Raw genomic sequence first — 25,052 nt, 5'->3', positions numbered from 1 at the left:
GAACGATAGCAAAGAAAGACCATTTTGCCATTAAATTAGCTTGTGGGGTCTTAGCACAGGCATCTGATTTCTTATAAGCCTTTAGAAATATTGAGAAGAACCTAAGGACCCCCACGTGGCTGCCTCCTCCGGCGGCTGAGGGATTGGGACTCCAGGCTGGGAACCATGGGCTGTACCTTTCTCCACTTTTCTGCATTCTCCCAGGAGCCTGACTCCAGCAGACGCTGCCCTGTGGTGCTGGGCTGCCTGATCAAAGGGGACCCCCTGAGCTGCCATTTGAGAGGTCACCCCTGAGGCCCTGGGTGGGTCGATATCTCCTGTCCCCGCGGTGCTGAGCTATGATGTTTGGCATTGAGAGACCATCTGTGGGCTCAGGAGGCTCTAGCTGCTTTGTGTCTGGATTGCCTGGGCCCCACATCTCAGAGTCAGGCTGTACTGTGAGTCCCTGATGTGTTAGGGAGTGAGAGGAGGGTGAGGGGACGTGGCCTTCAGCTTTTCCCTTACGGGTTCACCTGGTCTGTAGGCTGACGTGTCTGCACATACACACTCAGGCCAAGATACCACAGGGCTGGCCCACAGAGGCTTGTCCCCCAAGAATCAACATGTGCAGATTCCCGTGGCCCCCGAGGCCGTTCTCCTGACACACCCACTTAATGCTAAACACTCTCCTTACTCTCACACTGCACCCCCGCTTCCGGGGGTATTCTGCCGTGCTCCTGTTGGCACAGGCAGGTATGTGCACTGGTTACAACAGTGTCTTACCCTTCCAGCTGGTAATGAAGACTCAGAGACCCCAAACGAGGGCTCACATCACCCCATATTCCTCTTTCCCAAACCTTGTGTTCTGTGTGGTCCACACTAGAGCTTTTCAGATTTCACCGTGCCTGAGAATCACCCAGAGGACATATTAAAACACAGATTCCCCACTGAGCCCCACCTTAGAGATTCTCACAGAGTGGTCCAGGGTAGGACCCGAGCATCTGCATCTCCAATCAGCTCGCAGGGGGTGGCGATGATAGTGCCTCCGTCTACCCAACGGTGTGATGGGGATGACATCACACCCTCCAGTCCGGGGCTGCTGGAATCAAACACGTGCACCATACCCCCCTGCCAGCACCACTCCCACCCTGTGCTGCCCCCAGCAGAGGCGGAGCAGGCATATCCAGGGAAAGGCAGAAGGGAAGAGTCTTTGATTATCAGGAAAATGGTCCTGACCAGACACCTGGGTCCAGCCCAGCTTCCAGGTGGAAGGAGAGACCGGGGCTGCCGCACAAGCAAGGCAGCCTCAAGCGATCACTCAGCCTCCAGCACCAGCTCTGCTCCCCTCGGCCTCCTGGGGCACCTACCTCCACTCACCCTCTCTCCTTCCGTCAGGACCCACTGATCGGGCCTGGCTATAGCAGCTGAAGGTGGCCTCTGTCATGGGGGCCTGTGTCCCTGGGAGTGACCCCTGCCTTCCTCCTAGCCCCACCACACTCCTTTGCAAACCCTCCGCCCTGGCTGTGCCTTGCGCTCCCGGGGACCCCTACTAACTCACTGTGCCTGTGGTTCTCACTCACAGCCTTGCACCCCCTACTGCACCTCTCCTCTGCTCCCGCCCCTGACTGGGGGCTGGGCAGTCCTAGGGGTGCCCTTCTCCCTGCTGTCTGACTCTGGTGTTTTCTCCACCTAAGGCGGCTCATACTGGTAGGAGGCAGGGAGATGGGGCCAGGGCTGCCGACGTGCCAGTGACCACTGGTCAAGGCCCCTCCTGGGCTACAGCTGGAGCTGTCAGAGCAGCACACCCACCCGAGGCTCCTCCCAGGGGTTCTCAGTTTCTTCTCTGAGCCCAGGTGCTTGCCTGTAGAACCGAGGTCCGGGAGCAAAAGGGGCGTGGCATCGTTCAGAGCCCAGCAACAAGAGCCTTTGGGCAAACTCTTCGAGGGCACCCTCCGGGCCAAAGCCCCAAGGCTTTGTGTCTAAACCCACCTGGCAGCTGGTGAGGGACTGGGGCTGGGAGTTCAGGTCCCGGCTCCGTTGCTGCCTCCCAATGTGTAGATAGCTCACTTTTTGACGGGCCTCCTTCTCTCCCGCTGTAAAACAAAGGGTTTGGCCGAGGAGACGCTTATCAGGTCGGCCCTGGTACTCTTTGGACCTGTGCTCTAATGGGGGGATTTCTGGCAGCCTGGGCACCTGCTGGTCTGGGGTCCAGGCCGAGGGTAGAAGGGCTCTGGACAGACCTCAAGGGCCTGGGACCGGTCTCTGTGAACAGATGTCCTGCTTCAGTCGTCCTGCCCCCACCTTCCCTCTGGGCCTCCACCCGTTCCTCAGACTCCTAGAGCAAGGCCAGGAGGTGGTGACAGCAGCTCCATCTGGCCTGGGGCTGCCAACACAGTCAGACTGGGGTGACAGGGGAGGGGGGGGACTCTCCCAACCTCTCCTCTGCATTGTCTCAGCTAATAACGGGGCTAGTAATGAGCCACTCTTTCTAACCTAATTGTGTTCAAACATTTCAGTTAATTCTCCATTCCTAGTTTAGCATAATGGGATTGGGTGCTTCCGGCACTTATGGAGGTCAATGCAGAGAGAGTTCCAGCTGCTAAGGCACGGCTGGGCGCCTAGCGCCCTCTGGTTCTGTGGGTACCGAAGGAAGGAAGGAAGAGGCTGGCTCGCCCAGTCACCCTCCACGATAGCATCGCTGTGTGGATGACCTGTGACCTCCTGCTGTCCCCTGACCCCAGCCGCTCCACCCCCATTCCCCTGGGGGCTGGGAGGGCTGCCTGAGCAAACAAAGCCACAGTTGACTGGCCCATCTCTGGAAACCAAAATATGGCCCAACGCGCCGTACGGTGCACCAGAACACTTGGGGCTCTTTGCCTCTCGGTTATCCACACCTCAAGGCCGATGCTGGTGCGTGGCATCTGGTGAGGCTGGACGGGCAGCTCTTGGGTACTCTTCTGCCTTTGGCCTTTGGTGGGGGCCCACCCAGGCCGCTCCCCGCCTCAGTTTACCTCTCTGTTAACAGTCCTGCATGGGAAAGGACAGTTATAACCAAGCTGGCCTGAGCCCAAAGCTTCCTGCCGCCCCTGGCACAGTCCTCAGAGGCTGCAGCCCCGGCTCGCTGGCTTCCGCCCTAGACCTCCTGAGGGGGAAGGGCTGTCTGGGACCTGAGGCTGCCCCAAGCCTCCCCACGGGGCGCCTCTTCTTTCTTTGTGGCTGCCTGGGGACCCAATCTGTCAGCTGCCTCTGATGACATGTATCCCCAACTTGGCGTGGCCTTTCCTCACACGTGGAGGAAGGGCCCCCTGTAATCTCCCGCCCCCAGATTCATTCTGCCTGCTTTAGTAGGTCAACCTTCTGGCACCATGATTTTTATAACTAAGTGGTTCACTAATTACGAGAGAAATACGATGCCTCTGACAGATCTCAGACAGTGCTTCCAGCCCAGCCTGCAGGGGAAGCAGCCCTGGCCCCCAGGAGCAGGCTGGGCACAGCCTCATTAGAAACTGGGTGAGCCCTTCAGGTGCGCCAGGGCAGAGCCCTGTGGCCGCCCCTCCTCCCTCCGCCACGTGAGGGTTCAGGAGGCCCAGACCCTGCCCCCGCCCCCGGAGGCCCTCTCAGTGGGTTGGGGCAGCCAGCCAACAGGATGTCCAATTTCCAATCTCCGGTTTTATCTCCAAATCCCAGCTCTGTGTAACCTCCTCTGCTCCCCTCAAGAGGCTGAGCTTGGTGGGGGAGCAAGAGCCTTCCCCTCTGCATTGACGGAGCTTCCCCTGAGTCCAATAAGACCGGTCGTTTTTCATCTACTGATCTGGCCTTGCTGCAGAACATCGAGTTGAGGGTGTTCCGAGGGGCTGCTGGATTTGGGAGGCTGCCTCGGGAAGGGGGCTCACCTGGTGTCTAATGTGGGTGGGGAGCTCTGCATGTCCTGACCCCTTCTTTGCCCAACTGCAGCCAGTAGAGCAAATGCTTGGAGGGGTGACCCTGAGAGAGCTGGCCCTGCCCCCAAAGGGCAGTGCGTGGAGGACGAGGATGCTGATGACGCTGGAATGTTTCTGGCATTGGAGGCTGGTGGCTGTGAGGGACTGTGGGTGGAGGGGACGCAGGGGGCAGGGCCCGATGGCTGCTCTGTTCCCCCCTCCCTGCCCCGCTGCCCCACCAGAGGCCCAGTGCAAACCCTACTACTCGGACTACTCCCGCTTCCGGCTCCTCGTCCACCACCTGTGTACCAGCCACTACCTGGATCTCTTCATCACGGGTGTCATTGGGCTGAACGTGGTCACTATGGCCATGGAGCACTACCAGCAGCCCCAGGTAGGAGCAAGTGACTGGCCATCTGGACCCCACCTCCAGCCATGGGCCTGCCAGGTGAATCTAACCCAGCCTGAGACAGAGCGCCTCCGGCGAGTGCTGGGTGCCCTAGAGGGGGTCCTCTTGTACCCCTTGCAGTGACCCTCTGAAGATCGGTCTCATCTTGGTTTTACAGATGAGGACACTGAGGCTCAGAGAGGTTAGTTGACTTGATCAAGGTCACACAGCTAGGAAGTAGAGGACCTGGTTTCTTCACCCAGCAGATATTTATTGAGTATCTTAAACGCACTGGACCTTTGAGGGTAAAGAAGGCGGACCAGTGCCTGCCCTTCTGGAGTTGAAATTCTCGTGAACATCCAGCTCCAAACCTCCCCTGTGATCTTGCCACCTCTCAAATAAGCCTCCGTCAGCTGCCTTCCACGTCTCAGTTTTCCCATCTGTAAAATAGGGACATTGAATTGATAATGCAAAAGGCCCCTTCCAGTTCTAGCATTCTGTGCCTTCCAGCACATTCTCATGTGATCTCCTCACTGACCCTCAAGGAGAGAGATCCTTCAACACGAAGTTTGGATCATGCATGTGAATGAGAACCCTACTCTATCCTAGAGTGGTGACCAATGGTCAGCCATCATGGTGGGAAGAGATGAAAGGCCCCCTTAGACTCACCTTGTCTCCCAGATCTGGGAAGAATGATAGAGGGGTCAGGGCAGGCATCGTCCCTGGGCCTTAAGAGACCCTGCATCTTGCCTCCATCCCTGCCAGATCCTGGATGAGGCTCTGAAGATCTGCAACTACATCTTCACTGTCATCTTCGTCTTGGAGTCAGTTTTCAAACTGGTGGCCTTTGGCTTTCGACGGTTCTTCCAGGACAGGTAAAAGAGAGGGGAGGGGAGTAGGGGAGTGGGCGAAAGGGTGTGTTCTCCTGGGGAGATGCCCCGGAGGGTCTAGTGCATGAAGACCTTTCTTGACTCCGGAGGTTCAGACTGCACTCCAGGGCCTACCTAGGGCTGATGGTGGGCTGGGGGCGGGGGTATATCCAGGGCCTGAGGGATGGGAGGGAAGGGAGGAAGCTTGGCAAGGCAGAGCCTGCAGACACTGACAGCTGAAAACCAGTGTGGCTTAGACTGGAGCCAGACTGCCTGGACAGATCTGAATCCTGGCTCCATTACTTAGAAGCGGGTAAGTTTGGGTAAGTTACTTAATCGCTCTCCGTTTCCTCATCCATAGAATGGGATATAATAGCTGTATCGACATCACAGAGTTGTGAAGATTGTGAGTTCCTATTTGTAAAGTCTTTCAAATAGTGCTTGGCACAGAGCAGATACCATATTAATGCTAGATAAAAAACGAAAAGCAGAGGCCCTCGAGCTAAAGTCCTAGCCCTACCTGTGCCGCCGACTGGCTGTGTGACTAGATAAACCACCGCTTCTCTGCAGGATGGAAAGGCTGGACAGGCTGACCTCCACTCTCCTTTCTGTGGCTGAGAACGTGCCACTCGTGTTGCCACGCCTGCCCCCTCCTCTGCAGTGCCCCCCTCAGGGAGCTGTGTCCTGGGCTTTCAGGTGGAACCAGCTGGACCTGGCCATTGTGCTGCTGTCCATCATGGGCATCACGCTGGAGGAGATCGAGGTCAATGCCTCACTGCCCATCAACCCCACCATCATCCGCATCATGAGGGTGTTGCGTATCGCCCGAGGTCAGTGCCCGGCTGCCTGCCCACCATGGCCACCCTCCCAGGGTGGCCTGCCCAGGGGGAGATGGCAGGGCTCAGCTCTGCCTGGCTAGGGACGGGGTGGGTGTGGGCTCCGTGAGCCTTTCTTCCAGCCTCTGCCAGAGGGAAAGCTGGGAGCTGGGCCGAGGGTGGGGGTGAAGCCATGGCAGCCCGGCCCTGGCTCCACCAGCTGTGTGACCTGGGACCCAGAGGGGCCAGCTCACGACATTGTCCTGTCCTGCAGTGCTAAAGCTGCTGAAGATGGCTGTGGGCATGCGGGCGCTGCTGGACACAGTGATGCAGGCCCTGCCCCAGGTAGCTGGGAGGTGGGGGTGGGTGGGAAGGGTCCTCTCGGGAAGGAGAGGGTGCTCTCCAAAGGGGCGGGGGCTCAGGGAAGCTGGCTGGGAGAGCCGGTGGCACCTTTTCCATTTCTTTTCCTCTTTTCCAGGTGGGGAACCTGGGACTTCTCTTCATGTTGTTGTTTTTCATCTTTGCAGCTCTGGGCGTGGAGCTCTTTGGAGACTTGGGTGAGTTGGGGTAGGGAGGGCAGAGGAGCCAGGGCTGGAGACCCAGGAGCTCCCGGACTAACCCGGGCCTCTGTCCCCTTCCCTTCTCCTCCAGAGTGTGACGAGACACACCCCTGCGAGGGCCTGGGCCGCCATGCCACCTTCCGGAACTTTGGCATGGCCTTCCTGACCCTCTTCCGAGTCTCCACAGGTGACAACTGGAATGGCATTATGAAGGTGAGAGCCCACCGCAGCGAGGTCCCTCCCAGGGCTGGCCCGGGCCCCAAGGAGACAGCCCCACCTCTTGGCTCAAGATGAACTGGATGTGAATAAAAGCATGTAACCTCCTGTCCCCCAGGCCGGAACACTCTGGAACTCCCTCTCCCCAGGACATGCTCTGACTCACACTTCCCAGGACGGTGTCTAGTACTCTTCTGCCCACAGGACACCGTCACTCCCTCCTCCTGCCCTTCCTTCTCCCCCTGCAAAGCTCCGTGACACCAGAGACCTGATTTCCCAGGATGGCTCTGTCCACTGTCCTCACAGCCTCACCTTTCTAACCCGCCTCCCCAGGACACCCTCCGGGACTGTGACCAGGAGTCCACCTGCTACAACACGGTCATCTCGCCCATCTACTTCGTGTCCTTCGTGCTGACAGCCCAGTTTGTGCTGGTCAACGTGGTGATTGCTGTGCTGATGAAGCACCTGGAGGAGAGCAACAAGGAGGCCAAGGAGGAGGCCGAACTGGAGGCTGAGCTGGAGCTGGAGATGAAGCCGCTCAGCCCACAGGCCCCCTCGCCACCGGGCAGCCCCTTCCTCTGGCCTGGGGCCGAGGGCCCCGACAGCCCTGGCAGCCCCAAGCCTGGGGCCCCACATGCTGCAGCCCATGCTGAAGCAGTCTCCCACTTCTCCCTGGAGCACCCCATGGTGAGCAAACACCCCCTTCGCCTCAAGGGGGTGTGGGACGGAGACCGGTGGCATGGGTGCTCAGCGGCTCGGTGGTTGGGTGGTGTACAGGGAGCGGGCGGCAAGCAGACCCTGGGGCTCGTCCTGAGTCGTCTGACCCCCTGCCTGCATGTGGAGGGGTGAGCAGGCCCCTGCCCAGCCCCAGAGATGGCTGCCTGCGCTCACAGCGTGGGGCGACCCCGGCAAGCCGCTGGCACACATACTGGCTCATCCGTCCCGGTGCCTCCCGTTCGGCCCGGACTCCCCTTCCTGGCTCTTAGGTTCAAGGCTGTTTTCTGTTTCCTTCCTGTTTCTTTCTTACCCTCTCGCCCTGATTTTGCCAAACCTCTTTCCTTCCCCCACTTTCAACCTGCCTGATTCCATCTCTCAATCTTTTTCCCTGGTCTCTTCTCTTTCCTTCTCCTTCTCCCGCTGTGGGCTCTTCTCATGTTCCATCTCCCATCTCTTCTTTCTCCTCCCACACCTCTCTCTCCCCCACCTTCCACATCCCCTCCTCCTTCTCTGTCTCTTTGTTGTTATTGTTGTGTGTGTGCGTGCGCGTGCGTGTGTGTGTGTGTGTGTACGTGTGTGTGCACGCGTGTGACCTCTTTCTCTGTCTCTGACTCTTCTCAATCCCCTGCCATGACATTTCCCGTTACTGCTCCTCTGACCCCCACGCCCCTGACTCTCTGGCTCCCCTCATGGGCTGGTCCTCCCCAGGACAGACAGCTGTTTGACACCATATCCCTGCTGATCCAGGGCTCCCTGGAGGGGGAGCTGAAGCTGATGGACGAGCTGGCAGGCCCAGGAGGCCCGCCCTCTGCCTTCCCTCCCACCCGCAGCCTGGGCGGCTCCAACCCACAGGTTACTGTGTCCCTGTGCTGTGCCCCTTCTCCTGACTGTGCTGGGCTGTACCATGCTGTGCCATGCTTCTGGGGACGGCGGGGTCGGGGAGGGTGTTTCCTGCCCATTGGGTGTCTGGGGAAAGAACAGCCTCAGGGCCTCAGTTGCGCTTTGGGCCTGGCAGGAGGCAGCCAGGGGTTCTTCAGGCTGAGATCAACCTCTGGAACACATGGTTGGAAGGTAGGAATGCTGAGATTGCACTTCTGAGGGAGAAGGATACTTGGAGGAGGGGTCTGGAGAGGGCAGTTGTAAGAAAGAACCTGGAAGAAAAGAGATGGATGGAGCAGAAGACAAGTTGGCAGTGGGACCTTAGCGGGTAGGGGGAGTGAGGTACCAGGTCCAGGGGAGAGGTGCTTCGGGGGAGAGTACAGGTGGCCAGGGGACCCATTGAGGGACATGTCTTAGAACACAGTCTCCTTCTTCTCCGTATCCAGTGCCCTCCCCCTCCCCAGTCCTCTGTTTGGTGGCTTTTTAAGCTAAGGAAACAGCTGGGCATGATGGGTGCTATCCGTAGCCAGTGGCTTCTGACCTGGTCCTGAGAGTGGGTGGAAGGCTCCAGCTGGGAGTGGGTTCTGGGGACCTCGTGTGAAATAGGACTTGGCTTCCTCCCCAAGCCCCGCCCCTTCCCGCAGCACCACATACTTTTCTCCCCCGATCCCATTTCACTGCGATCTGCTTTCTGGGGTCCTCTTCCTTCTCCTCTTGGGACCTGTCTGGCCGCCTCTGACCCCCTCCACTTGGAGGTGCACCCCACCAACCCTCCCACTAGGTCAAGGACTGCAGGAGAGCCCCCGGTAGACCCAGAGCGGAAGCAAGGAGACAGGTATCAGCTGGAGGTAGAGAGCCTAGTGTTCCGCGGGCCATGATGGATGATGGCGCGGGCAAGCAGGTTCCCAGCGCCTGGGACACCCGTAGCCTGATCAGAGAAAGGGATGGTGATCCTCAACTAGGAAGGGACCTTGCCTCTAGGGCTCCTGACCTCTTGTTGGGATTCACCCTCAGATAGACTATAGGGACCTGAACCTGGCAACGACCTAGAACGATCAGTGGGAGAGCAAGTCCCTTCCCAAGGCCTCCCATCCTGAAGGAAGCTCATGGGGAAGGGTGCTGGGAGAGAGGAGGGTGTTGAGAAGGTGACCAGGCAGTCAGCTCATCTGGGAGGCATGGCCCCGCTCTCCCCCAGGGCCCTGTAGGCACTGAAGCCCGGCTGCAGATCCCAGGTGAGCCAGACAGACGCAGTGGTGGCCCAACCCAGTGTGCCCAGCTGAGACCAGCGGGAGGAGAGCATCTCCCAGAACCTAAGCTGGAGAGGGCAGGCGGAGGAGGGCCCAGGAGGGGAGACGCCAGAACCTGGGGGGAGGCCGAGTTCTGCCAGGCTTTTGGAAGCAGAGAGAATAGTCAGGAAGCAGTCATCAGATTGGCAGATTTGTCCCCAGCACCGCCTGCACCCGCCCCCCCCCATGCTGCTCTGTCTGTGCTGGGAGCAGAGAGGCGCTTTGCGGACCTTTCTTCATTTTTTTCCTGGATCTTCCCTCTCCCTGCTCCCTCCCTGGGTGGTGGTAGTGTGGGAGGGGCTGTCAAGGTTCCTGGGGCATCTTTAGAACGGGTTTCTGTGTCTCCTGCTTTGTCAGTGTTTGCCCTGGCTCTTCGCTGCCTGCGCAGCCTCTCTGATCAGAGCAGGGGTTTGGGGGGAGGAGGGGAGGCGCTCTCAGTTTACTTGGGAAAGGGGTGGGGAGAGAGAAAGGAGGCCTTTTCTCCTTGCGCTTTGTGACGGGGAGGAGGGGCTCTGTGTGCGCACGCGCGCGTGTGTGTGCGTGTGCGTGTGTGTGCGTGCACACACGAGAATGTGCACTGTCTCTGTTTCTTATGCCTGATCATCTCTCTCCCTGTCTAGATCCCTCTAGCTGAGACGGAGGCTCTGTCTCTGACGTCAGAGATTGTGTCTGAACTGTCCTGCTCTGTAGCTCTGACGGATGACTCTTTGCCTGATGACACTCACACACTCTTACTTAGTGCCCTGGAGAGCAATGTACATACACACAGCCCCCCACTGCTCCCCCTGCCTCCCCAGGGGCCGGGCTGGCTGCAGGGCTCCAGCTCCCTCCCCTCCTCTCACTCTGACACCAGGCCCCACCCAGAGGCAACACTTAGTGCTCTAGGCTTTGCTAGGTCTTTCAGGTTCCCCACAGTGGACAAAGCAATTAGATAAGATTAAATTGGGGCCTTGCCAGGAAGGGTCCAGGGGCAGCAGTTGTGAAAGGGTTAATCCAGACGCCCAGGAGTGGCAGAGCTCAGATCAGAGGTGTTATCAGGCAGCTGACCAAACGGCCCCATCTGGAGGCAGAGTTGGTCTCTGTATGTGGAGCCCCATGCAAGCCAGCCCTCCCCCTCCCTGCACCCCTCCTTCCCACCTCCGCTTCCCCCCTTGCCCCAACATGAGCCATTCACCACCACGTAGTGGGTGAGAGCCACATCTCTGCTGCCACCACCATGCCCTTCTCCACCTGGGGGGCCGCTCCTATCTCCCCCGTCACTGTCCCTGTATGTCCCCACGTCCTGGGGCGATTCTTTGTGTTCTGACAGCTTCTCCACCCTTGCCCGGCTCCCCTGTCCCCATCTGACTGTGGGCAGCCCCCTCCTTCCTGTCTTCCCCCTCCTCTTGGGACTTAAGGAGGGACAGGGGGCCCCTCCTCACAGCGGGGCTCTGTTGGGGCAGGGCCTTGACCTTAGGGGTTCCTGGGGGTCTTGGAGTGGTTGGCAGAAGTGGAGCCTGGGGCTGAGAGAGGAAGTAAAGGATCCAGACTGCTTTCTGACACAGCCATTCTCAGGCCTTCTGGGGCTACTTAACTGGCTGGGCCCACATCGGGACACGAACCTACAGCCTCTCTGAGAGCCAGGAACGGACAAGGTGATGCAGAAATCTCTTGGGAACAAGCCTTGTCTCCCTCCAGCTGGGGTCAAAGGCTGATTATCGCCTTTCTTTGAAATAGATTAAAAAAAAATCCACTCCCATCCCCAGTCTGTCCACGAAGGGAGGACCTGAGCCCATGGTACCCAGACCTTGCTCCTCACACACCACCTGCCAGAGTCACTGTGTAATTAAAGGGAGGTGGGGAGGGGGCTGAACCAGCTGTGACACACTCTTAGTGTTCAGCCATCACTCAGCTCACGTGAGCCCCGCCCTTGTCCAGTGCTGGGTGTTGGGGCTGCCTTAGGACTTGGATGGTGAAACAGCCTCCGTTCTGCAGGCAGTCCCGGGGCTGCCTTGTCTCCTGCTCATTAGGAAGGCCCTCCCCTACTCCCCAAGCCCCACCACAGCGATCGGGATGGGGGGCTGTTGTTAGCTTTTAACTCTCCACTGTGCAGCGTCAGAGAATCTCAATGGGGCCTTGAGAATGAGCTCTTGGGCTGGGGGCTGGGGGCTGGGGGCTGCTCTCCCTCCTTTGGACACCTCACCCCTCTGCCATCCCCTGTGGAAAGCTCCAAGATGATGCAGTATGAATAGTTTTCTGGGGGCAGGGCATCCTCCTACCCCCTTCCTCCCTGTGTATGGGGGGCTCTCCATGTATCTGTCCCTTCTCCCCGACCACACTCATCCCATCACCATCTTGTCCAGGGAGGGGATGGGGGCCAGGGCCTTGGCCGGGGGGGTGGGGTGGGGGTGGGCTCCTGGTTACTGTTGCCAAGCTCTGCCTCAGTTACCCAATCTGGATGCCCCCTCTTCCTCCCATCTCCCTCCCCTGTTCCCTTTGCAGATGGAGTCCCACACTGAGGAGGTGCCCGTCATGCTGAGACCAGATCTGCTGACTGTGAGGAAGTCTGGGGTCAGCCGAACGCACTCTCTGCCCAATGACAGCTACATGTGCCAGGATGGGAGCACTGCCGAGGGGTCCCTGGGACACAGGGGCTGGGGGCTCCCCAAAGCTCAGTCAGGTACCAAGGCTGGGGGCAGGCCAGCTCGGCTCACACCAGGAGATCCGTCCTTGCCTAAGCCCAGTCCTGTCCTCGGGAAGTAGGGGTACTGAGGCAGACAAAGAGGTCTCTCCTACCCCTGAGGAGCCCCCAGCCTGAAGGGGTCAGCCAGCCCCCGCCTGAGGGAGCCCCCACCTGAGGGGAGTGGCTTTCAATCCAGGGTGGGGGTTGGGTGGTGAGGGTAGAGGCCCCGGTGGGGAGAGTGGACGGGAGGGACTCAGGTGGGAGCCAGCACACTGACTCTCCAGTTCTTCTCTCTCCCCCTCCCCCCTCCCCTCACAGGCTCTGTCTTGTCCGTTCACTCCCAGCCAGCAGACACCAGCTACATCCTGCAGCTTCCCAAAGATGCACCCCACCTGCTCCAGCCCCACGGTGCTCCCACGTGGGGCACCATCCCCAAATTGCCCCCACCAGCCCGCTCCCCTCTGGCTCAGAGGCCACTCAGGCGCCAGGTGAGCAGGTGTGGCGGGTGGACACGGACCGGGGCTGGTCTCTCTGCTGGGAATCCTAGGCTGTTGGTGGTGACCAGGGTTGCCACTTTCACTCTCCCAGCAAACATTTATTGTGTGCCAGTGATGTGCCAGGCTGAGTTCTAGGTGCCAGGGGCACAGTTCTAGGCAAAGCAGAAGTGGTCTGTGTCCTCTTGGAGTTTGCACCCCCTCCTTTGTTTCGCCGAGGAGGCCCGGAGACCAGAGGGGGCCATGGTTGTCCAGGGACACACGTCAGGTTGGAGGTAGAACCTGGTCTCTGGACTCCCTTTCCGTGGCGCAGAGCTGCCTCCCTATTCTCTGTACTTCTAGACCTAGCTAAGGGGCACAAGGCACGTTTTAGATGTCTCCACTTTTGGCCAAGCCCGGCGCCTACCTTCCAGAGCCCACACTCCAGGGGCACAGAGCAGAAGCTCGTGTAGCCAGGTGAGGCTTGTCTGCCCCCACTGTGACAAGGCCACTACCCACGCCATGTGTGCCTCATGTGTGAGGATAGCTACGTGAGGATCTGCTCAATCCAGCACATCTGGGGAGCAGGCACCGTCCTCATCCCTTCTGCATATATTCGCTGAGCAGCCTCCATGGCCGGGCACCGGGACGTGGACAAATGAGACAGCCCCTGCCCTCTGGAGCGCATGGTATAACAGCAGGGACATACACTCCATCAGGTCATTGCCGCAGCAGGTCACAGGGTGCTCGCGTGTGTGGTGCAGCAGGGAGCAGAGGAGGAAGGGGTCAGTTTTACTTTGGGGTGAAGAGAGGCGGGTATTACATCACAGGGTACCTGAGCCCGTGCAGTCAAGGGATGCTCGCCATTTGGGAAGGGTATTTAAGGCCCAAGAAATAGCCTGTGCAGAGGCTGGGAGGTGCCGCGAGCAACAGCTGGGGAGCAGAGCTGGCCCAGTGCTTTCTTGGATCTGTACAGAGCGATTCCTGCAGGCTGGGGGGTGGGGGGGTGGGGGCACAGTGGACAACAGAGGTCAGACTGCGTATGACCCGCATCTCCCAACAAGAGCAGATACTGGTACCCCTGCCTAGGGTGGTCCTGCCTGAAACTCCACGGAGCGGGGGAGGAGGGGCTCTCTGACCTGCCAAGTGGGACAGTTCACAGGGGAGAGGAAGCCCCTGGGCTGAGCCCTCGCCCCACCCCATACAGGCAGCAATAAGGACGGATTCCCTGGACGTTCAGGGCCTGGACAGCAGGGAAGACCTGCTGTCAGAGGTGAGCGGGCCCTCCCCGCCGCTGGCCGGGGCCTCCTCCTTCTGGGGCCGCTCCAGCGCCCAGGCGCAGCAGCATTCCCACGGCCAGAGCAAGATCTCGAAGCACATGCCCCCGTCAGCCCCCTGCCCGGGCCCAGAACCCACGTGGAGCAAGGGCCCATCAGAGATCAGAAGCAGCTTAGAGCTGGACACGGAGCTGAGCTGGATTTCAGGAGACCTCCTGCCTGTGGGCAGCCAGGAGGAAGCCCCGTCCCCACGGGACCTGAAGAAGTGCTACAGCGTGGAGGCCCGCAGCTGCCCGCGCCGGCCTGCGTCCTGGCTGGATGCACAGAGGAGGCACTCCATCGCCGTCAGCTGCCTGGACAGTGGCTCCCAGCCCCGCCTGGGCCCTGGCCCCTCTAGCCTCAGGGGTCAGCCTCTTGGGGGACCTGGGAGCCGGCCCAAGAAGAAACTCAGCCCGCCCAGTATCTCCATAGAACCCCCAGAGAGCCAGAGCCAGGGCCCTCGGCCCCCACCCAGCCCTGGCGTCTGCCTCCGCCGGAGGGCTCCATCCAGCGACTCCAAGGAACCCTCGGCCGCCGGCCCTCCCGACAGCATGGCTGCCTCGCCCCCCCCAAAGAAAGACGTGCTGAGTCTCTCTGGTTTATCCTCTGACCCAGCAGACCTGGACCCCTGAGTCCTGCCCTCCTCTCCCACTCACCTTTCTCCACTGGGTGCCAAATCGTAGCTCCTCCTCCTGGGCTATACTCCTGAAAAGTTCCATATGGACACCCTCCTCGCCTCAGTGGCCCTGGGCACCGGCAAGCGGAATTTCCAGAGTTGAAAGCAGCAGCCGTGGCCACCCTGCTCCAGGCTGAGAGAGACAGGCCCAGTGGAGCTGAGGTTCCCGACACCAGGAGCTGTTGGGAGAAAGCAATACGTTTGTGCAGAATCTCTATGTATATTCTATTTTATTAAATTAATTGAATCTAGTATTTGCGGGATGTACAACATTTTGTGACTGAAGAGACTTGTTTCCTCCTGCTTTTATGTGTCTCAGAATATTTTTGAGGCGAAGGCGTCTGTCTCTTGGCTATTTTAACCTAAAATAACTAATCTAGTTATATTCCCTCTTCTTGCAAAGCACAAGCTGGGACCGGGAGTGCATTACAGCCCTGGTGGGGGCCCATCTTCAGTGGAGAGCGAGAACCATTTTGGAAACTGTAATGTAACTTATTTTTTTCCTTTAACCTCGTCATCATTTTCTCTAGGAGAAAAAAAGAAAAAAATAAGATTTTACAAATGAAATGGAACCTTTTTATATATACATACATACATATCTATATCTATATCTATAATAAAGTAATTTTCCAAAATAAAAAGTTAATCACGGTCCAAAGTAAAAGCAAGAGGGACAGAATTAGGCATTTCCAGATGGCACTGGAGAGAGATTCCTGGAGATGGGGAGTGGGTGGTGGGGAGGGAAGGGTCAGAGCTGCCTCTGTGTGCGTGTGTGCGCGTGCGTGTGTGTGTGTGCGCGCGCCAGAGAGAGAGAGAGATGCTACACGCCACTCCCCAGAGGGCTGCAATCTTGCAGCCTGGCCTCCCAGGGTGGAGAGAAGCCTCCCAGGGTGCAGAGAAGCCCCTCTGCCGCCTGGCCTCCCAGGGGTAAGGGAGGAGAGAAGCCCCTCTGCTGGTGGCAGGCCGAATGAGCAGAGTGCACTCCTGCTTCTGTCAAAGGTTTATCTCTTCCCCTTAGCCAGGCAGCTCTGCGAATGTGAGTGATTCCAGATTAACTCTTGTTTCTGCTGACAGCTATCAGCCCCACGGCGAAAGCTGGAAATGGGCATAATGAAGCTGTTTTGGTTAATGGGGCCGACTGAGGCTGGGGGAGGCACGTCAGCTGCGGCAATGGGGTTTTGTGAGGTGCAGGGAAGGAGGCAAATGCTTCTGGGTTTCCCTTCCTCAGGCTTCAGCCCGGGTGACGTGAGGAGGGCGGGGGGCACTGACCGGTACTGGCACTGCGGGCACTGCCCCATCAAGGCTGCCAAAGGGATTCAGCTATATAAACAGCGAGCTGCTCCCTGCTGAGATGGAGGGGGCCAGGGCCAGGACCTCCCAGTGGAGTTGATAGGGTGGGGCAGCCAGGCTACTGGAGTGGGGAGCTGGCCCCCTGGGGGGTGATGAATGAGCACCATCAAGGAGTTTACACGGTCTGCTGCTGCCTGCCCAGTGAGAGCTCCCAGAGGAGGGAGGGGGCGAAGGCAGCCCGGCAGGCAGAGGGGAGGAAGGGGAGAGGAGGAGGGGCCAGCGGCACAGCCCAGAACCTCCTTTCTGGGGCTACCATGGGCAATATTCTTTTGTCTGAAACCCTGGTGCCAAGGGCACCAACCACAGACTCATCCAGTCTGTCCCTGCTGGCAGGTAGCTGTCCCTGCCAGCTACCACCTCAACCCCACCCCCTTGAGCACCCTTACCCCCTTACCCCCAGCACCTTCAAACCCCGGGACTCTTGAAACCTCAAAGGCAGCTTGGGTTTGGAAGCCCTCCCCCACAGCCCCCATCTGAACCTGGGATCCTGGGGAACTTGGGGGAGGCTACTGGATGGTTGGACCCGGAAATTTTGTCCCGCCCAGTATTTTCTAAGCTGGTGAAAGTTTTTCTCATTGCTCTTTTGGACGGAAATGACACTGCTCCTTGAAGCAAACACCTGGATTTATCCTCTGAGGGTGTGAAATAGCGGGAAAGCTTTTCCTCTGGCCTCCTCGGGTGGGGAGGGGAGGGTGCATGTAGGAACCGCCTTCCTTAAAAAAAAAAAATGAAAGAAAAGCAAATCTACACAAAATTCCTAGAGTTTTGTCACCTGGGTCTGCAGATTAAGCTTTTATATTTTGGTAGCGTTCTGTAGCTGTCTATTCCTTAATGAGGGTAGGAAATTTGGAGAGGATGCTCTGGGGTCTTTTTTTTCATCTAATGGTTAGAGGATTCTGGGTCAAGGTGCAGCCAGAGAACTGGGCTGCTACCTGCTCCCCTCCACCCCAGACTTCCCAACCACCCTCTGCCCTGAGGACTCCTCAGAGGAGTGGATATGCGGATATCTGAGGGGAGAGAATTGCGGCCTCTCCACCAAAAATGTAAAATCTTTATCAATGATGGAAGCTGTTGTGTCTCATTAGAAGGGTTTTGAAGTGGAAATAATAATCTCATTAACAGTAGTAATAATAACGGGGATACTAACCTCATGATGCTTGTCTGGATGGTTATTTGATTCTGCTCTAGGATACGTCAGCGGTGGGGAGTGAAGGCATCTGAAGGAGGCTGGGGTGGAGGCAGCAGGTCTTGGATTAGGGCCTCCAGGACAGGGCTGGAACTGGCCGGGAGCTTCAGGGATGTGGGGGCTTTTGGAGGTAAGAACATCTACGCTGCACTTCTGCTCTCAGCCTCCTCCTTGTGGGTTCAGAGGGAACTGTGTTAACAGCTGCAGGCCCCCACCTCGGGCTTGCCTGTTTCTGCTTCCTCCACCTCAAGACTCCAGGAAAAGGTCTATCTGGGGGCGGGGGGACTAGGAAGCGGAGCGAGCAGAGCGGGTGCTAAAAACAAATCTGAGGCTCATCTGCAGTATCTCACTTATTTCTCACAATACCCTAGCAAGGGAAGTACCATGGCTATCATTTTCCCAGGATGCAATGGGTTCAGAAAGGTTAAGTGACTTTGCCCAAGATCACACAGCCAGGAAATGGTGGAGCTGAGCTTTGAATCTTGACCTGGCCGACCGCCAGACAGCTGGCTTCACACTACCCCAGCCTCTTTTCCATTGTGGAAGGAATGGGACATGGTGTTAGGAGTCCTGATCACAAAACGACTTGCCAAGGAGGACCTTTCCAAAGCAGTCACATTTGTGTTCATGGAAATGTGCTCCTGAGCTCCCAGTTTGGTGTCCTCAGAGGCTTAGAGGAGCCCATATTGTGTGGAGACAGGCTTGAGCACAAGAGAAGGTGTCCCTCAGCTCCAGGTGCTTGACCAAGAGATGGCCAAGTCTGACTCTGCAATTACCAAGTTTCCCAGGCACCATCTTTCCCTGGCAAAATGCTGCCCTTGAACCTCAAAGCACCTGCTCTCCTTCTCCTCCTCCCACCCCCTCCCTTATTTCTTTCTGTCCTCTCCCCTGCCCCACCCAGACCTCTCTCACTTTTCAAACATTTTCGTCTCCATCGTCACCCCTAATCCCCAGGCATCACAGCCCAGTGCCCCATGACCTCCTCTCACCTTTCCTGTGGGGGGTGGGGGGGGAGGTGGGTGGAGAGCTGGCAACAGCAGTGCAGTGAGGGCATCAAACACCAGGTGGCAGCAACAAGGCACCTTCACCTGGTGCCACCCTGGTGCCCCTTCTGTAGAGGGACCTAGCCAGGGAGAGGACACCAACACTGATGGACACCTTCTGCAGACAGGTGCTGTGTGCAGCCCTCGTAGAAGGGAGAGCCCAGAGCCCAGTGCAGAGCCCAGTGAAGGACTCATCTGTGTGTGGGGAATCCCAGCCATTGGAGCGCTGAGCCCATGGTGCCCAGTGATCCCAGCCCACAGCCAGTGGACCCAGGACTAATCCAGGACAGTGGTTGCCAGGAGAGGAATTACCTCTCAAAAGCGAATTTAGTTGTGGGCTGGCACCCTGCTCTGAGGACACAGCAAGACAGGCCAAGGAGGTGATTGCTCCAGCAAGCATCGATGAGGGAATTCTGCTAAGAACTTCAGAATTCTGTGTCTTAGCACTGGTCCAGGTGTGGGAGATGCTGACTGTGGCCCACGGAGCTAATTAACTGGTCCAGGTGTGGGAGATGCTGGCCGTGGCCCACGGTGCTAATTAATTCTTCTTGCTTTGAAAACTCCTGAAGCAGGCACGGCAGCCAGTGCTCACACACCTGCCAAATCAGATCAAAGCGCAGATTGGGGGCAGGGGGCAGCCTTGCAGAGGCCACAGGTGGGGCCGATGTAGGCCCCACCAGGCTGGGGTCTGGAGGAAAGAGGCCCCGCCCCACGGCATAAGAGGAGAGAGCTGGCGTTTGAGAGCTGGAGGCCGCTTTGGAGCTGCTCCAGACCTTCAAGGAGCCGTGGGGTAAAAGGAGCCAGGAGGTGAGTGGAGGGGAGAGCTAGCAGCCTTCACTGTTCCACACCCTTCCCCCGTCCTGTCAGTTCCCACCTGACTCTCCCCATTTGCAGCATTTCCTGTCCCTGGGTCTCCCTGACCCCCACTTGCTCTGCTTTCTTCTCTCTGCTGTCATTCCTGCTAGAAACTGTAGCTTGCAATTATCTTATCTTTCCATCTTTCTGCCAGGAAACTCTGGATGCTGAGTTCCCCGGGGATACTCACTGGCAGGGGAGACGCAGCACAGCCTGTGTGCACCCTGCGTGGAGCTGCAGTCACTCGAGGAGAGAGGATGGGGCTGGGGTCATTAAAGCTGGGGGATGTCAGTTGCCGGCCAACCCACAGGTCTTTATGGCTCCTCTCAGGACCCTCAAGCTGGAAACGTCTTTGTTCTGAAAACTCAAAAGCAGAGTGGACAGTGCCCACTGCTGGGACTGTACCTAATGCTACAGTGGCCTTGCTCCTTATGACCTCTTCTAAGGACACAGGATGCTTGTTTAGTCAGTCAACAAACATTTTCTAAAGACCAACTTTGCCAGGCACTGTCCTGGGTGCTGAGGATACAGTGATAAACAAGATTGTCCTTAAGATGGTCCCTATCCTTAAGATGTTTGCAGTCTTTTGGGGGAGATAAGCAAGAAAATCAGTGACAGAGTACAGGGAGGGAGGGAGGGCTGTGCAGAGGAAGGGCCCCTAGCCCGGGACAGGGGTGGGGGAGGTTCAAGGAAGGTTTGGGGGAGGGGGGTTTGAGTAAAATCTTCAAGAATGAGTAGAGTTTGTCAGGTGCAGAAAGGGAGGTGAGGCACAGGGAGGAGAGCACGCCCAGCAGTCTTGAGAGGGGCGGGGCGTGAGTGCAACAGCTAAGGATACAGGAAATGCATCCTGCCCCGAGGCTGCATGGAAATAGCCCAGCCTTCAGAGACACGGAGCTCATCCTGCCTCTGCCAGGATAAGACAACTCAGGGTCTCCCTTTTCTTGCTCTGTTGAGAACAACCAAAACCGTAATGTCCTAGGAATAGCGTAGCTGTTATTCAACGGCTGTGTGAACGGGGCCACATTCCGCGAGGGGCCGGGAAGGACAAACTCCCAATGAGTGCCTCGAGAGAGACGAGACGGGAGGAGGCGAGGATTGCCAGGCCCCCACCACGATCTCGGAGGTTCCCACCCAGTGTCGCAGGCTTGGGCGTGGCTCTCCGGTAGCAAGATGAGAAGGCTGGGGCCAAATGAGAAGGCTGCAGCCACAATGCTGAAGGCAGGACCCAAGCGTCCTAGCCCCAGACTCGAGGAAGGGTTAGTGGAGGACTCCCAGCTGCTCCCCATAGAAGCCTAGATCAGCAGGGCAGGAAGAGACCTTAGATGGCATCTTGTCCGAGTTGCTCAAGAAAATGAGTCCCAGGGACATCAAGGACCTCGTCACACAGTATACTAAGGTTCTGCCCAAAGTGTGGGGGGGCGTTGGAGGTGACTCCGTCAATCCTTGCCCTCAGGAACTTCACAGACTGGCAGAGAAGACAGATTCTTCGCAACTAAATATAACCCAAGACACACTGCTACAAGAGTGTGAAAGCTCTACAGAGTCTGGCTCAGAGACGGAGGGGGCTGGGAGACTGGGTGAGTGGAGGGCAGGGGTGCAGACAAAGGGCTGAGAGGATTGCCCAGTGGTGGGGGAGAAGCCCCCAGTCCACTGCCTGGGGAAGGGAGAGCCTTGTCTACCCTGCTCCCACCCCCACCTCATGCCGGGCTCAGATCTCTGCTCTGATAGCCCATGGCTGAAGAGACTTCCTTCCGGTGACTTCCTGCCTGCCCAGAGGGACAGGAGATGGCTTCTGCTTCTGTGCTATCTTCCTGGCACCCACCCACACCGGCTTCTGAGCAGCCAAGCAGGAAAACGCATTGTTTTAAGAACGAGGGCGGGGAAGGGATCACCTGGGCAGACACTGCAGACAAGAACAAGGTCGGGAGGCAAGGGCAGAGGAGAGCTGGGCCGGGGGAAGAGGTGCTGGAGGAACGGGGGATTCCTTCTCAACCCCAAGAGGGGTGGTGAATTGGCTTCTGGGATCCCGTTAGGGAAGAGAGGATGACTGGGGGAGTGGAAAATGGAGGGAGGGAAGGAGCGGTCCCAGCATGGCCAAGCTGTGGCAAGCAGGAGAAGGAGGCCATTGACCCCAAAGCCGTGTCACTGATGCGGCATGTGGAGAACCAGTCTCAGGAGGAATGTGCTAATGTGGGGCCTTTCCTGCCCATCCCCCACCCTTACCAGGCTGAAGTGGAGGAAACCAGCGCAAGGTGGATGCCTACTAAATGTGCCAGGAGATACGCCTGATGCTTTACGTACCTTTCCCATTTAATCCTCAGAGCAACCCTGTGGCATAGGTACTACGATTATGCCTGTTTTACAGATATGGAAGTGGAGGCAGAGAGTGGTGCTGAAGCAGCAGGTGCAAAATCAGGGAGGGACAGAACCACAGGCAGGCAGCAGTTTAAGAGGATCATGGGAAGCCACCATCTGGATGATGCTGGGACCCCCTCCCATCCCTCCCTCCTTAGGTGTACACACACACACACACGCGCACTTTCTGTGTTGGTGTCTGCCAGTTCCCGGACAACTTGTGGGGCAGAGGTAGCCTCTGGATTTTCTGGGCACACAGCTCTTCCCATTTCACAGATGGGGAGACGGACATACAGAGATGAACGTGACAAGGATTTATTCATGGAGGGAGTCTTGCTAAGTCCCTTTTCATGTCCCTTGACTCCTGGGGGCCACCCGCCCCCCACTCCCCGCAGAGTCGTGCGCGGTGGGAAGGGGGGTGTGTCCCTTGGAAACAGACCCTGCTCCAGCCCTATCAGCCTCATCTTTCCGGGGCATCTCTCCGGCGCGGCCCAGTGGCCACCCGAAGGGCTTGTCACTGTGTCAATGGCCTGCCGCCACTGTCCCAAAATCCGTCCGGGAACCGCAGTTTCTTAGAGGCGCTGTCTCAATTCGACCCAAAGGGCCTGGGGGAAGGGCTTGGAGGGGCGGGCCGGGGCGGAGGGCGGGGCTGGAGGCGGCTCTGGGCGGGGTCTAGGTCTGTCCCCCGGGCTGGTAGAGACCGTGCTCGCTGTCCTCGCGGCCGAGCTCCGGCCCCATGGATGCTCTGTGCGGCTCCAAGTTCTGGGTAAGGAGGTGTCCCGGTACTGAAGGCGCGCACCGGCGAGCCCTTAGACAGACCCGGGGAGGGGGCGATGTGATGCCAGGAGGGGGCCTGGTGGCGCCGTCCAGAGCCAGGTCCCTAGTGGCCTTCAGGACCTGCCCTGTCCTCCCCAGCCACGTGGGAGAGCCTGGGAAAGCCAAGTACTAGGCTCCTGGAGGGCTTGGTGGGTGGCACCCTGAATTCAGAAGGTGCCCGCACTTGCCGCCTCACCGCAGTCCCTGTCTGGGGCTGGCCACAGGGTACAGAAGTGGCATTTCCCCATTACTAGATCCTGATGATACTTCAGCGCCTGCCCCGTAGACTAGGACTTGGATGCCCACTCCCACAGCCGGTCAACCAGGTGCTTTGGGAGCCTGGCTCCACTGGGCTTCCCCCTTCTTAAACGGTTCCTGCCTGCTTGGGAGAGGTTCCTTCTTTCCTCTGGGCAAGAGCCACCAGAGAGGAGGTGATCCTCACTGCACCAGCCTCAGGAAGGAGAGGCAGACCTCACTTTGCAGGCAGGCCCTTACAGGTATAGGATAGCAGGATTTCCTGGTCCCACCCTCTCCGTTTACAGATGGGGAAGGCGAGGCCTAGAGACTTGCTCAAAGTCAGCCAGTTAGAGGAGCGCAGAGCTGGGATAGAAAAGCAGGCCTTTTCACGCACACGCCAAGTCCCTCCTAAGACATCAGGCTACTTTTCAGGCTGCTGAGTCCAGACCCCCAGCATAGTGAGTGCGGTCCATGCAGACAGCGCAAGAGCTTCCTACAGCCTTCAGAATCTACTCACAGCAGCTCCTGTGACCATCACTGCAGCTCTGGGAGGCACGTGGTGGTGCGTCTCCATTTCACAGATGAGCTCAGATTCAAGGGGCTTGTTGGTGATCATCCGGGGGCTGCCCAGCATAGGCTGGTCTCAAACCAGGGCCTCAGAATCCCAATCTCTACATCTTTTTGCCATTTCAAGTATTCGTACATATGTGCTTGGTGTTGTGTGTGCCCAGTGTGTGTTACCCATGGGTGGGTGCTTGTGTGGGTGTGTGTGCATGTGTGTGTGCCCATGTGTGTACATAAGTGTGTGTATACAGTCAGGAACCCCACTCTTGGGCTGTGTTTGGGCTGTACTGAGGGGGGTTACATGAATTTTTGAAATGTGGGGCAATGGAATACCTGTAAAAAATATCTTTGGGGATCTCTTTTTTTTTTTTTTTTTTGCGGTACGCGGGCCTCTCACTGTTGTGGCCTCTCCTGTTGTGGAGCACAGGCTCCGGACGCGCAGGCCCAGCAGCCATGGCTCACTGGCTCAGCCGCTCCGCGGCATGTGGGATCTTCCCGGACCGGGGCACGAACCCGTGTCCCCTGCACCGGCAGGCGGACTCTCAACCACTGCGCCACCAGGGAAGCCCAGGGATCTCTTTTATTCTCTGGGTCACTAAATGGTTAATCAGAGATGGTGCAACTTCTCTGAGGCTGCCCTTGTTGCCACTGGAGTCCTGTCTGTCATCCAGCCTGGCCTGGTCACATGTTGCCAGCGTCCAGAGTTTGTCCCTTTGGCTCAAGAGTAGACTTCCTCTCACTGCTGCTTGAGCCTGGCTGATGTGACTACAGCATGGTCGCGGTGTCCGAGGTGGTCAGGCGCAGGACTTGTAAATTAAGGGGGCAGATGTGCCCAAGCCTCAAGTGCAAGGGCCCCCTGTTCCTGGGTGGACAGTTAACCCTGAGAGCTTAGGACTGTCCAGGGACAGGCTTCGAGGGACCGGGAGTTGGGGAACTCAGGACTCCCTCCCTGTTCTCTGCTTAGAGATCCTTTGGTTCTACCCTTCCATGATACTGTGGAATCGAGTGTCAGAGCTTGGGGGCTTGGAGCAGCTGGCCCTGCCCCTCATTACAGAGCTGGGGAGACTTGTCAAGGTCACATGGCAATCAGCTACGGAGTGCTGGACTGGGAAACAGGACCCTGAGGTATGGCTCCAACTTTGCCAGTGCCTGACTGTGAACATCTGGGCTTCCGGACTCCCGGAGCCTGAACTTCCTGTTGCTCAAGAGCTGTGTGTACCTCCTCGGAGAACCTCAGGGTCCATGGGAGGCTCGGCTATGTTAGGTCCAAGGGATGACTGTCTACTGTGGATACCTCAAATGACAAGGGAACTGACCACTCCTCTTCCCGACCTCAACGTCTAAGCACCTTCCATCTTCCACATTATCTTCTTGGCTCCTGAAAGCTGTTCCAGGCTGTACCCAGTGTGGCTGGTGACTGGAGGTGGAGTGGGAAGAAACCAGGAAGGTTCCCAGCTCATCCTCTGAGGGTTTGCAGAGCTGAAACAAGGGAGGCAGGGTCTGAAGCCCAGAGGCTGGAGCTATAACTTTAGCTCTAACTCAGTTACCCCAAAGGCCTGGAGTTCAGGGCTACTCATTGGTGCTGTGCTAGTTTGCATCTCATTTTCATTGTATATTATTCAGGTATACTTGGCCCTGAACCTTTTATCTTAGGGGCCTGTGAGTGACCCGCCTTGTTGGAAGTAGTTCAGGGAAGCCAGGAGATACCTGAGCCAAGGGTGAAAAGGTAGGGGAGGGGGACATGATTCAGGCGCCTCTGGGCCACTCGTTTACTCTATCAAGCCTTTTTTTTTTTTTAATTTATTTATTTTTGGCTGCGTTGCTGTGCGTGGGCTTTCTCTAGTTGCGGTGAGCGGGGGCTACTCTTCGTTGTGGTGCACAGGCTTCTCA

The 25,052-nt window shown here is 57.8% G+C and overlaps 2 protein-coding genes across 6 annotated transcripts in view; both read left to right on the top strand.

Moving 5' to 3' along the window:
* CACNA1G (calcium voltage-gated channel subunit alpha1 G) overlaps positions 1 to 15,397 on the top strand; it is a 62,931-nt gene extending 47,534 nt beyond the window's left edge. Inside the window, exons 26-37 of one of the 2 annotated variants that reach the window (XM_027094399.1) lie at positions 4,142 to 4,293; positions 5,053 to 5,162; positions 5,853 to 5,986; positions 6,246 to 6,316; positions 6,450 to 6,528; positions 6,623 to 6,744; positions 7,081 to 7,434; positions 8,173 to 8,316; positions 10,250 to 10,384; positions 12,111 to 12,288; positions 12,610 to 12,779; positions 13,972 to 15,323. In XM_027094399.1, coding sequence (XP_026950200.1) covers positions 4,142 to 4,293; positions 5,053 to 5,162; positions 5,853 to 5,986; positions 6,246 to 6,316; positions 6,450 to 6,528; positions 6,623 to 6,744; positions 7,081 to 7,434; positions 8,173 to 8,316; positions 10,250 to 10,384; positions 12,111 to 12,288; positions 12,610 to 12,779; positions 13,972 to 14,712 — 2,390 coding nt within the window. In that variant the 3' untranslated portion in view covers positions 14,713 to 15,323. Of the gene's footprint in view, positions 1 to 4,141; positions 4,294 to 5,052; positions 5,163 to 5,852; positions 5,987 to 6,245; positions 6,317 to 6,449; positions 6,529 to 6,622; positions 6,745 to 7,080; positions 7,435 to 8,172; positions 8,317 to 10,249; positions 10,385 to 12,110; positions 12,289 to 12,609; positions 12,780 to 13,971 lie in introns of both variants that reach the window. The other variant, XM_027094400.1, reaches the window with a different exon arrangement.
* Positions 15,398 to 22,182: 6,785 nt separating this feature from the next.
* Positions 22,183 to 25,052, top strand: part of ABCC3 (ATP binding cassette subfamily C member 3) — a 43,173-nt gene continuing 40,303 nt past the window's right edge. For 2 of the 4 annotated variants that reach the window (XM_027094570.1, XM_027094567.1), the window contains exons 1-2: positions 22,271 to 22,311; positions 23,031 to 23,160. In XM_027094570.1, the coding sequence (XP_026950371.1) occupies positions 22,286 to 22,311; positions 23,031 to 23,160 (156 nt within the window). In that variant the 5' untranslated portion in view covers positions 22,271 to 22,285. Of the gene's footprint in view, positions 22,312 to 23,030; positions 23,161 to 24,126; positions 24,288 to 25,052 lie in introns of all 4 variants that reach the window. The other 2 variants (XM_027094568.1, XM_027094569.1) reach the window with 2 other exon arrangements.

The sequence above is a fragment of the Aethalodelphis obliquidens genome, unplaced genomic scaffold (assembly GCF_003676395.1).
Source record: "Aethalodelphis obliquidens isolate GAN/ISIS:26980383/991018 unplaced genomic scaffold, ASM367639v1 scaffold89, whole genome shotgun sequence".
NCBI classification, from domain to species: domain Eukaryota; kingdom Metazoa; phylum Chordata; class Mammalia; order Artiodactyla; family Delphinidae; genus Aethalodelphis; species Aethalodelphis obliquidens.
The sequence above is the reverse complement of the archived record's forward strand: the minus strand, read 5'-3'. Positions and strand labels throughout refer to the sequence as shown.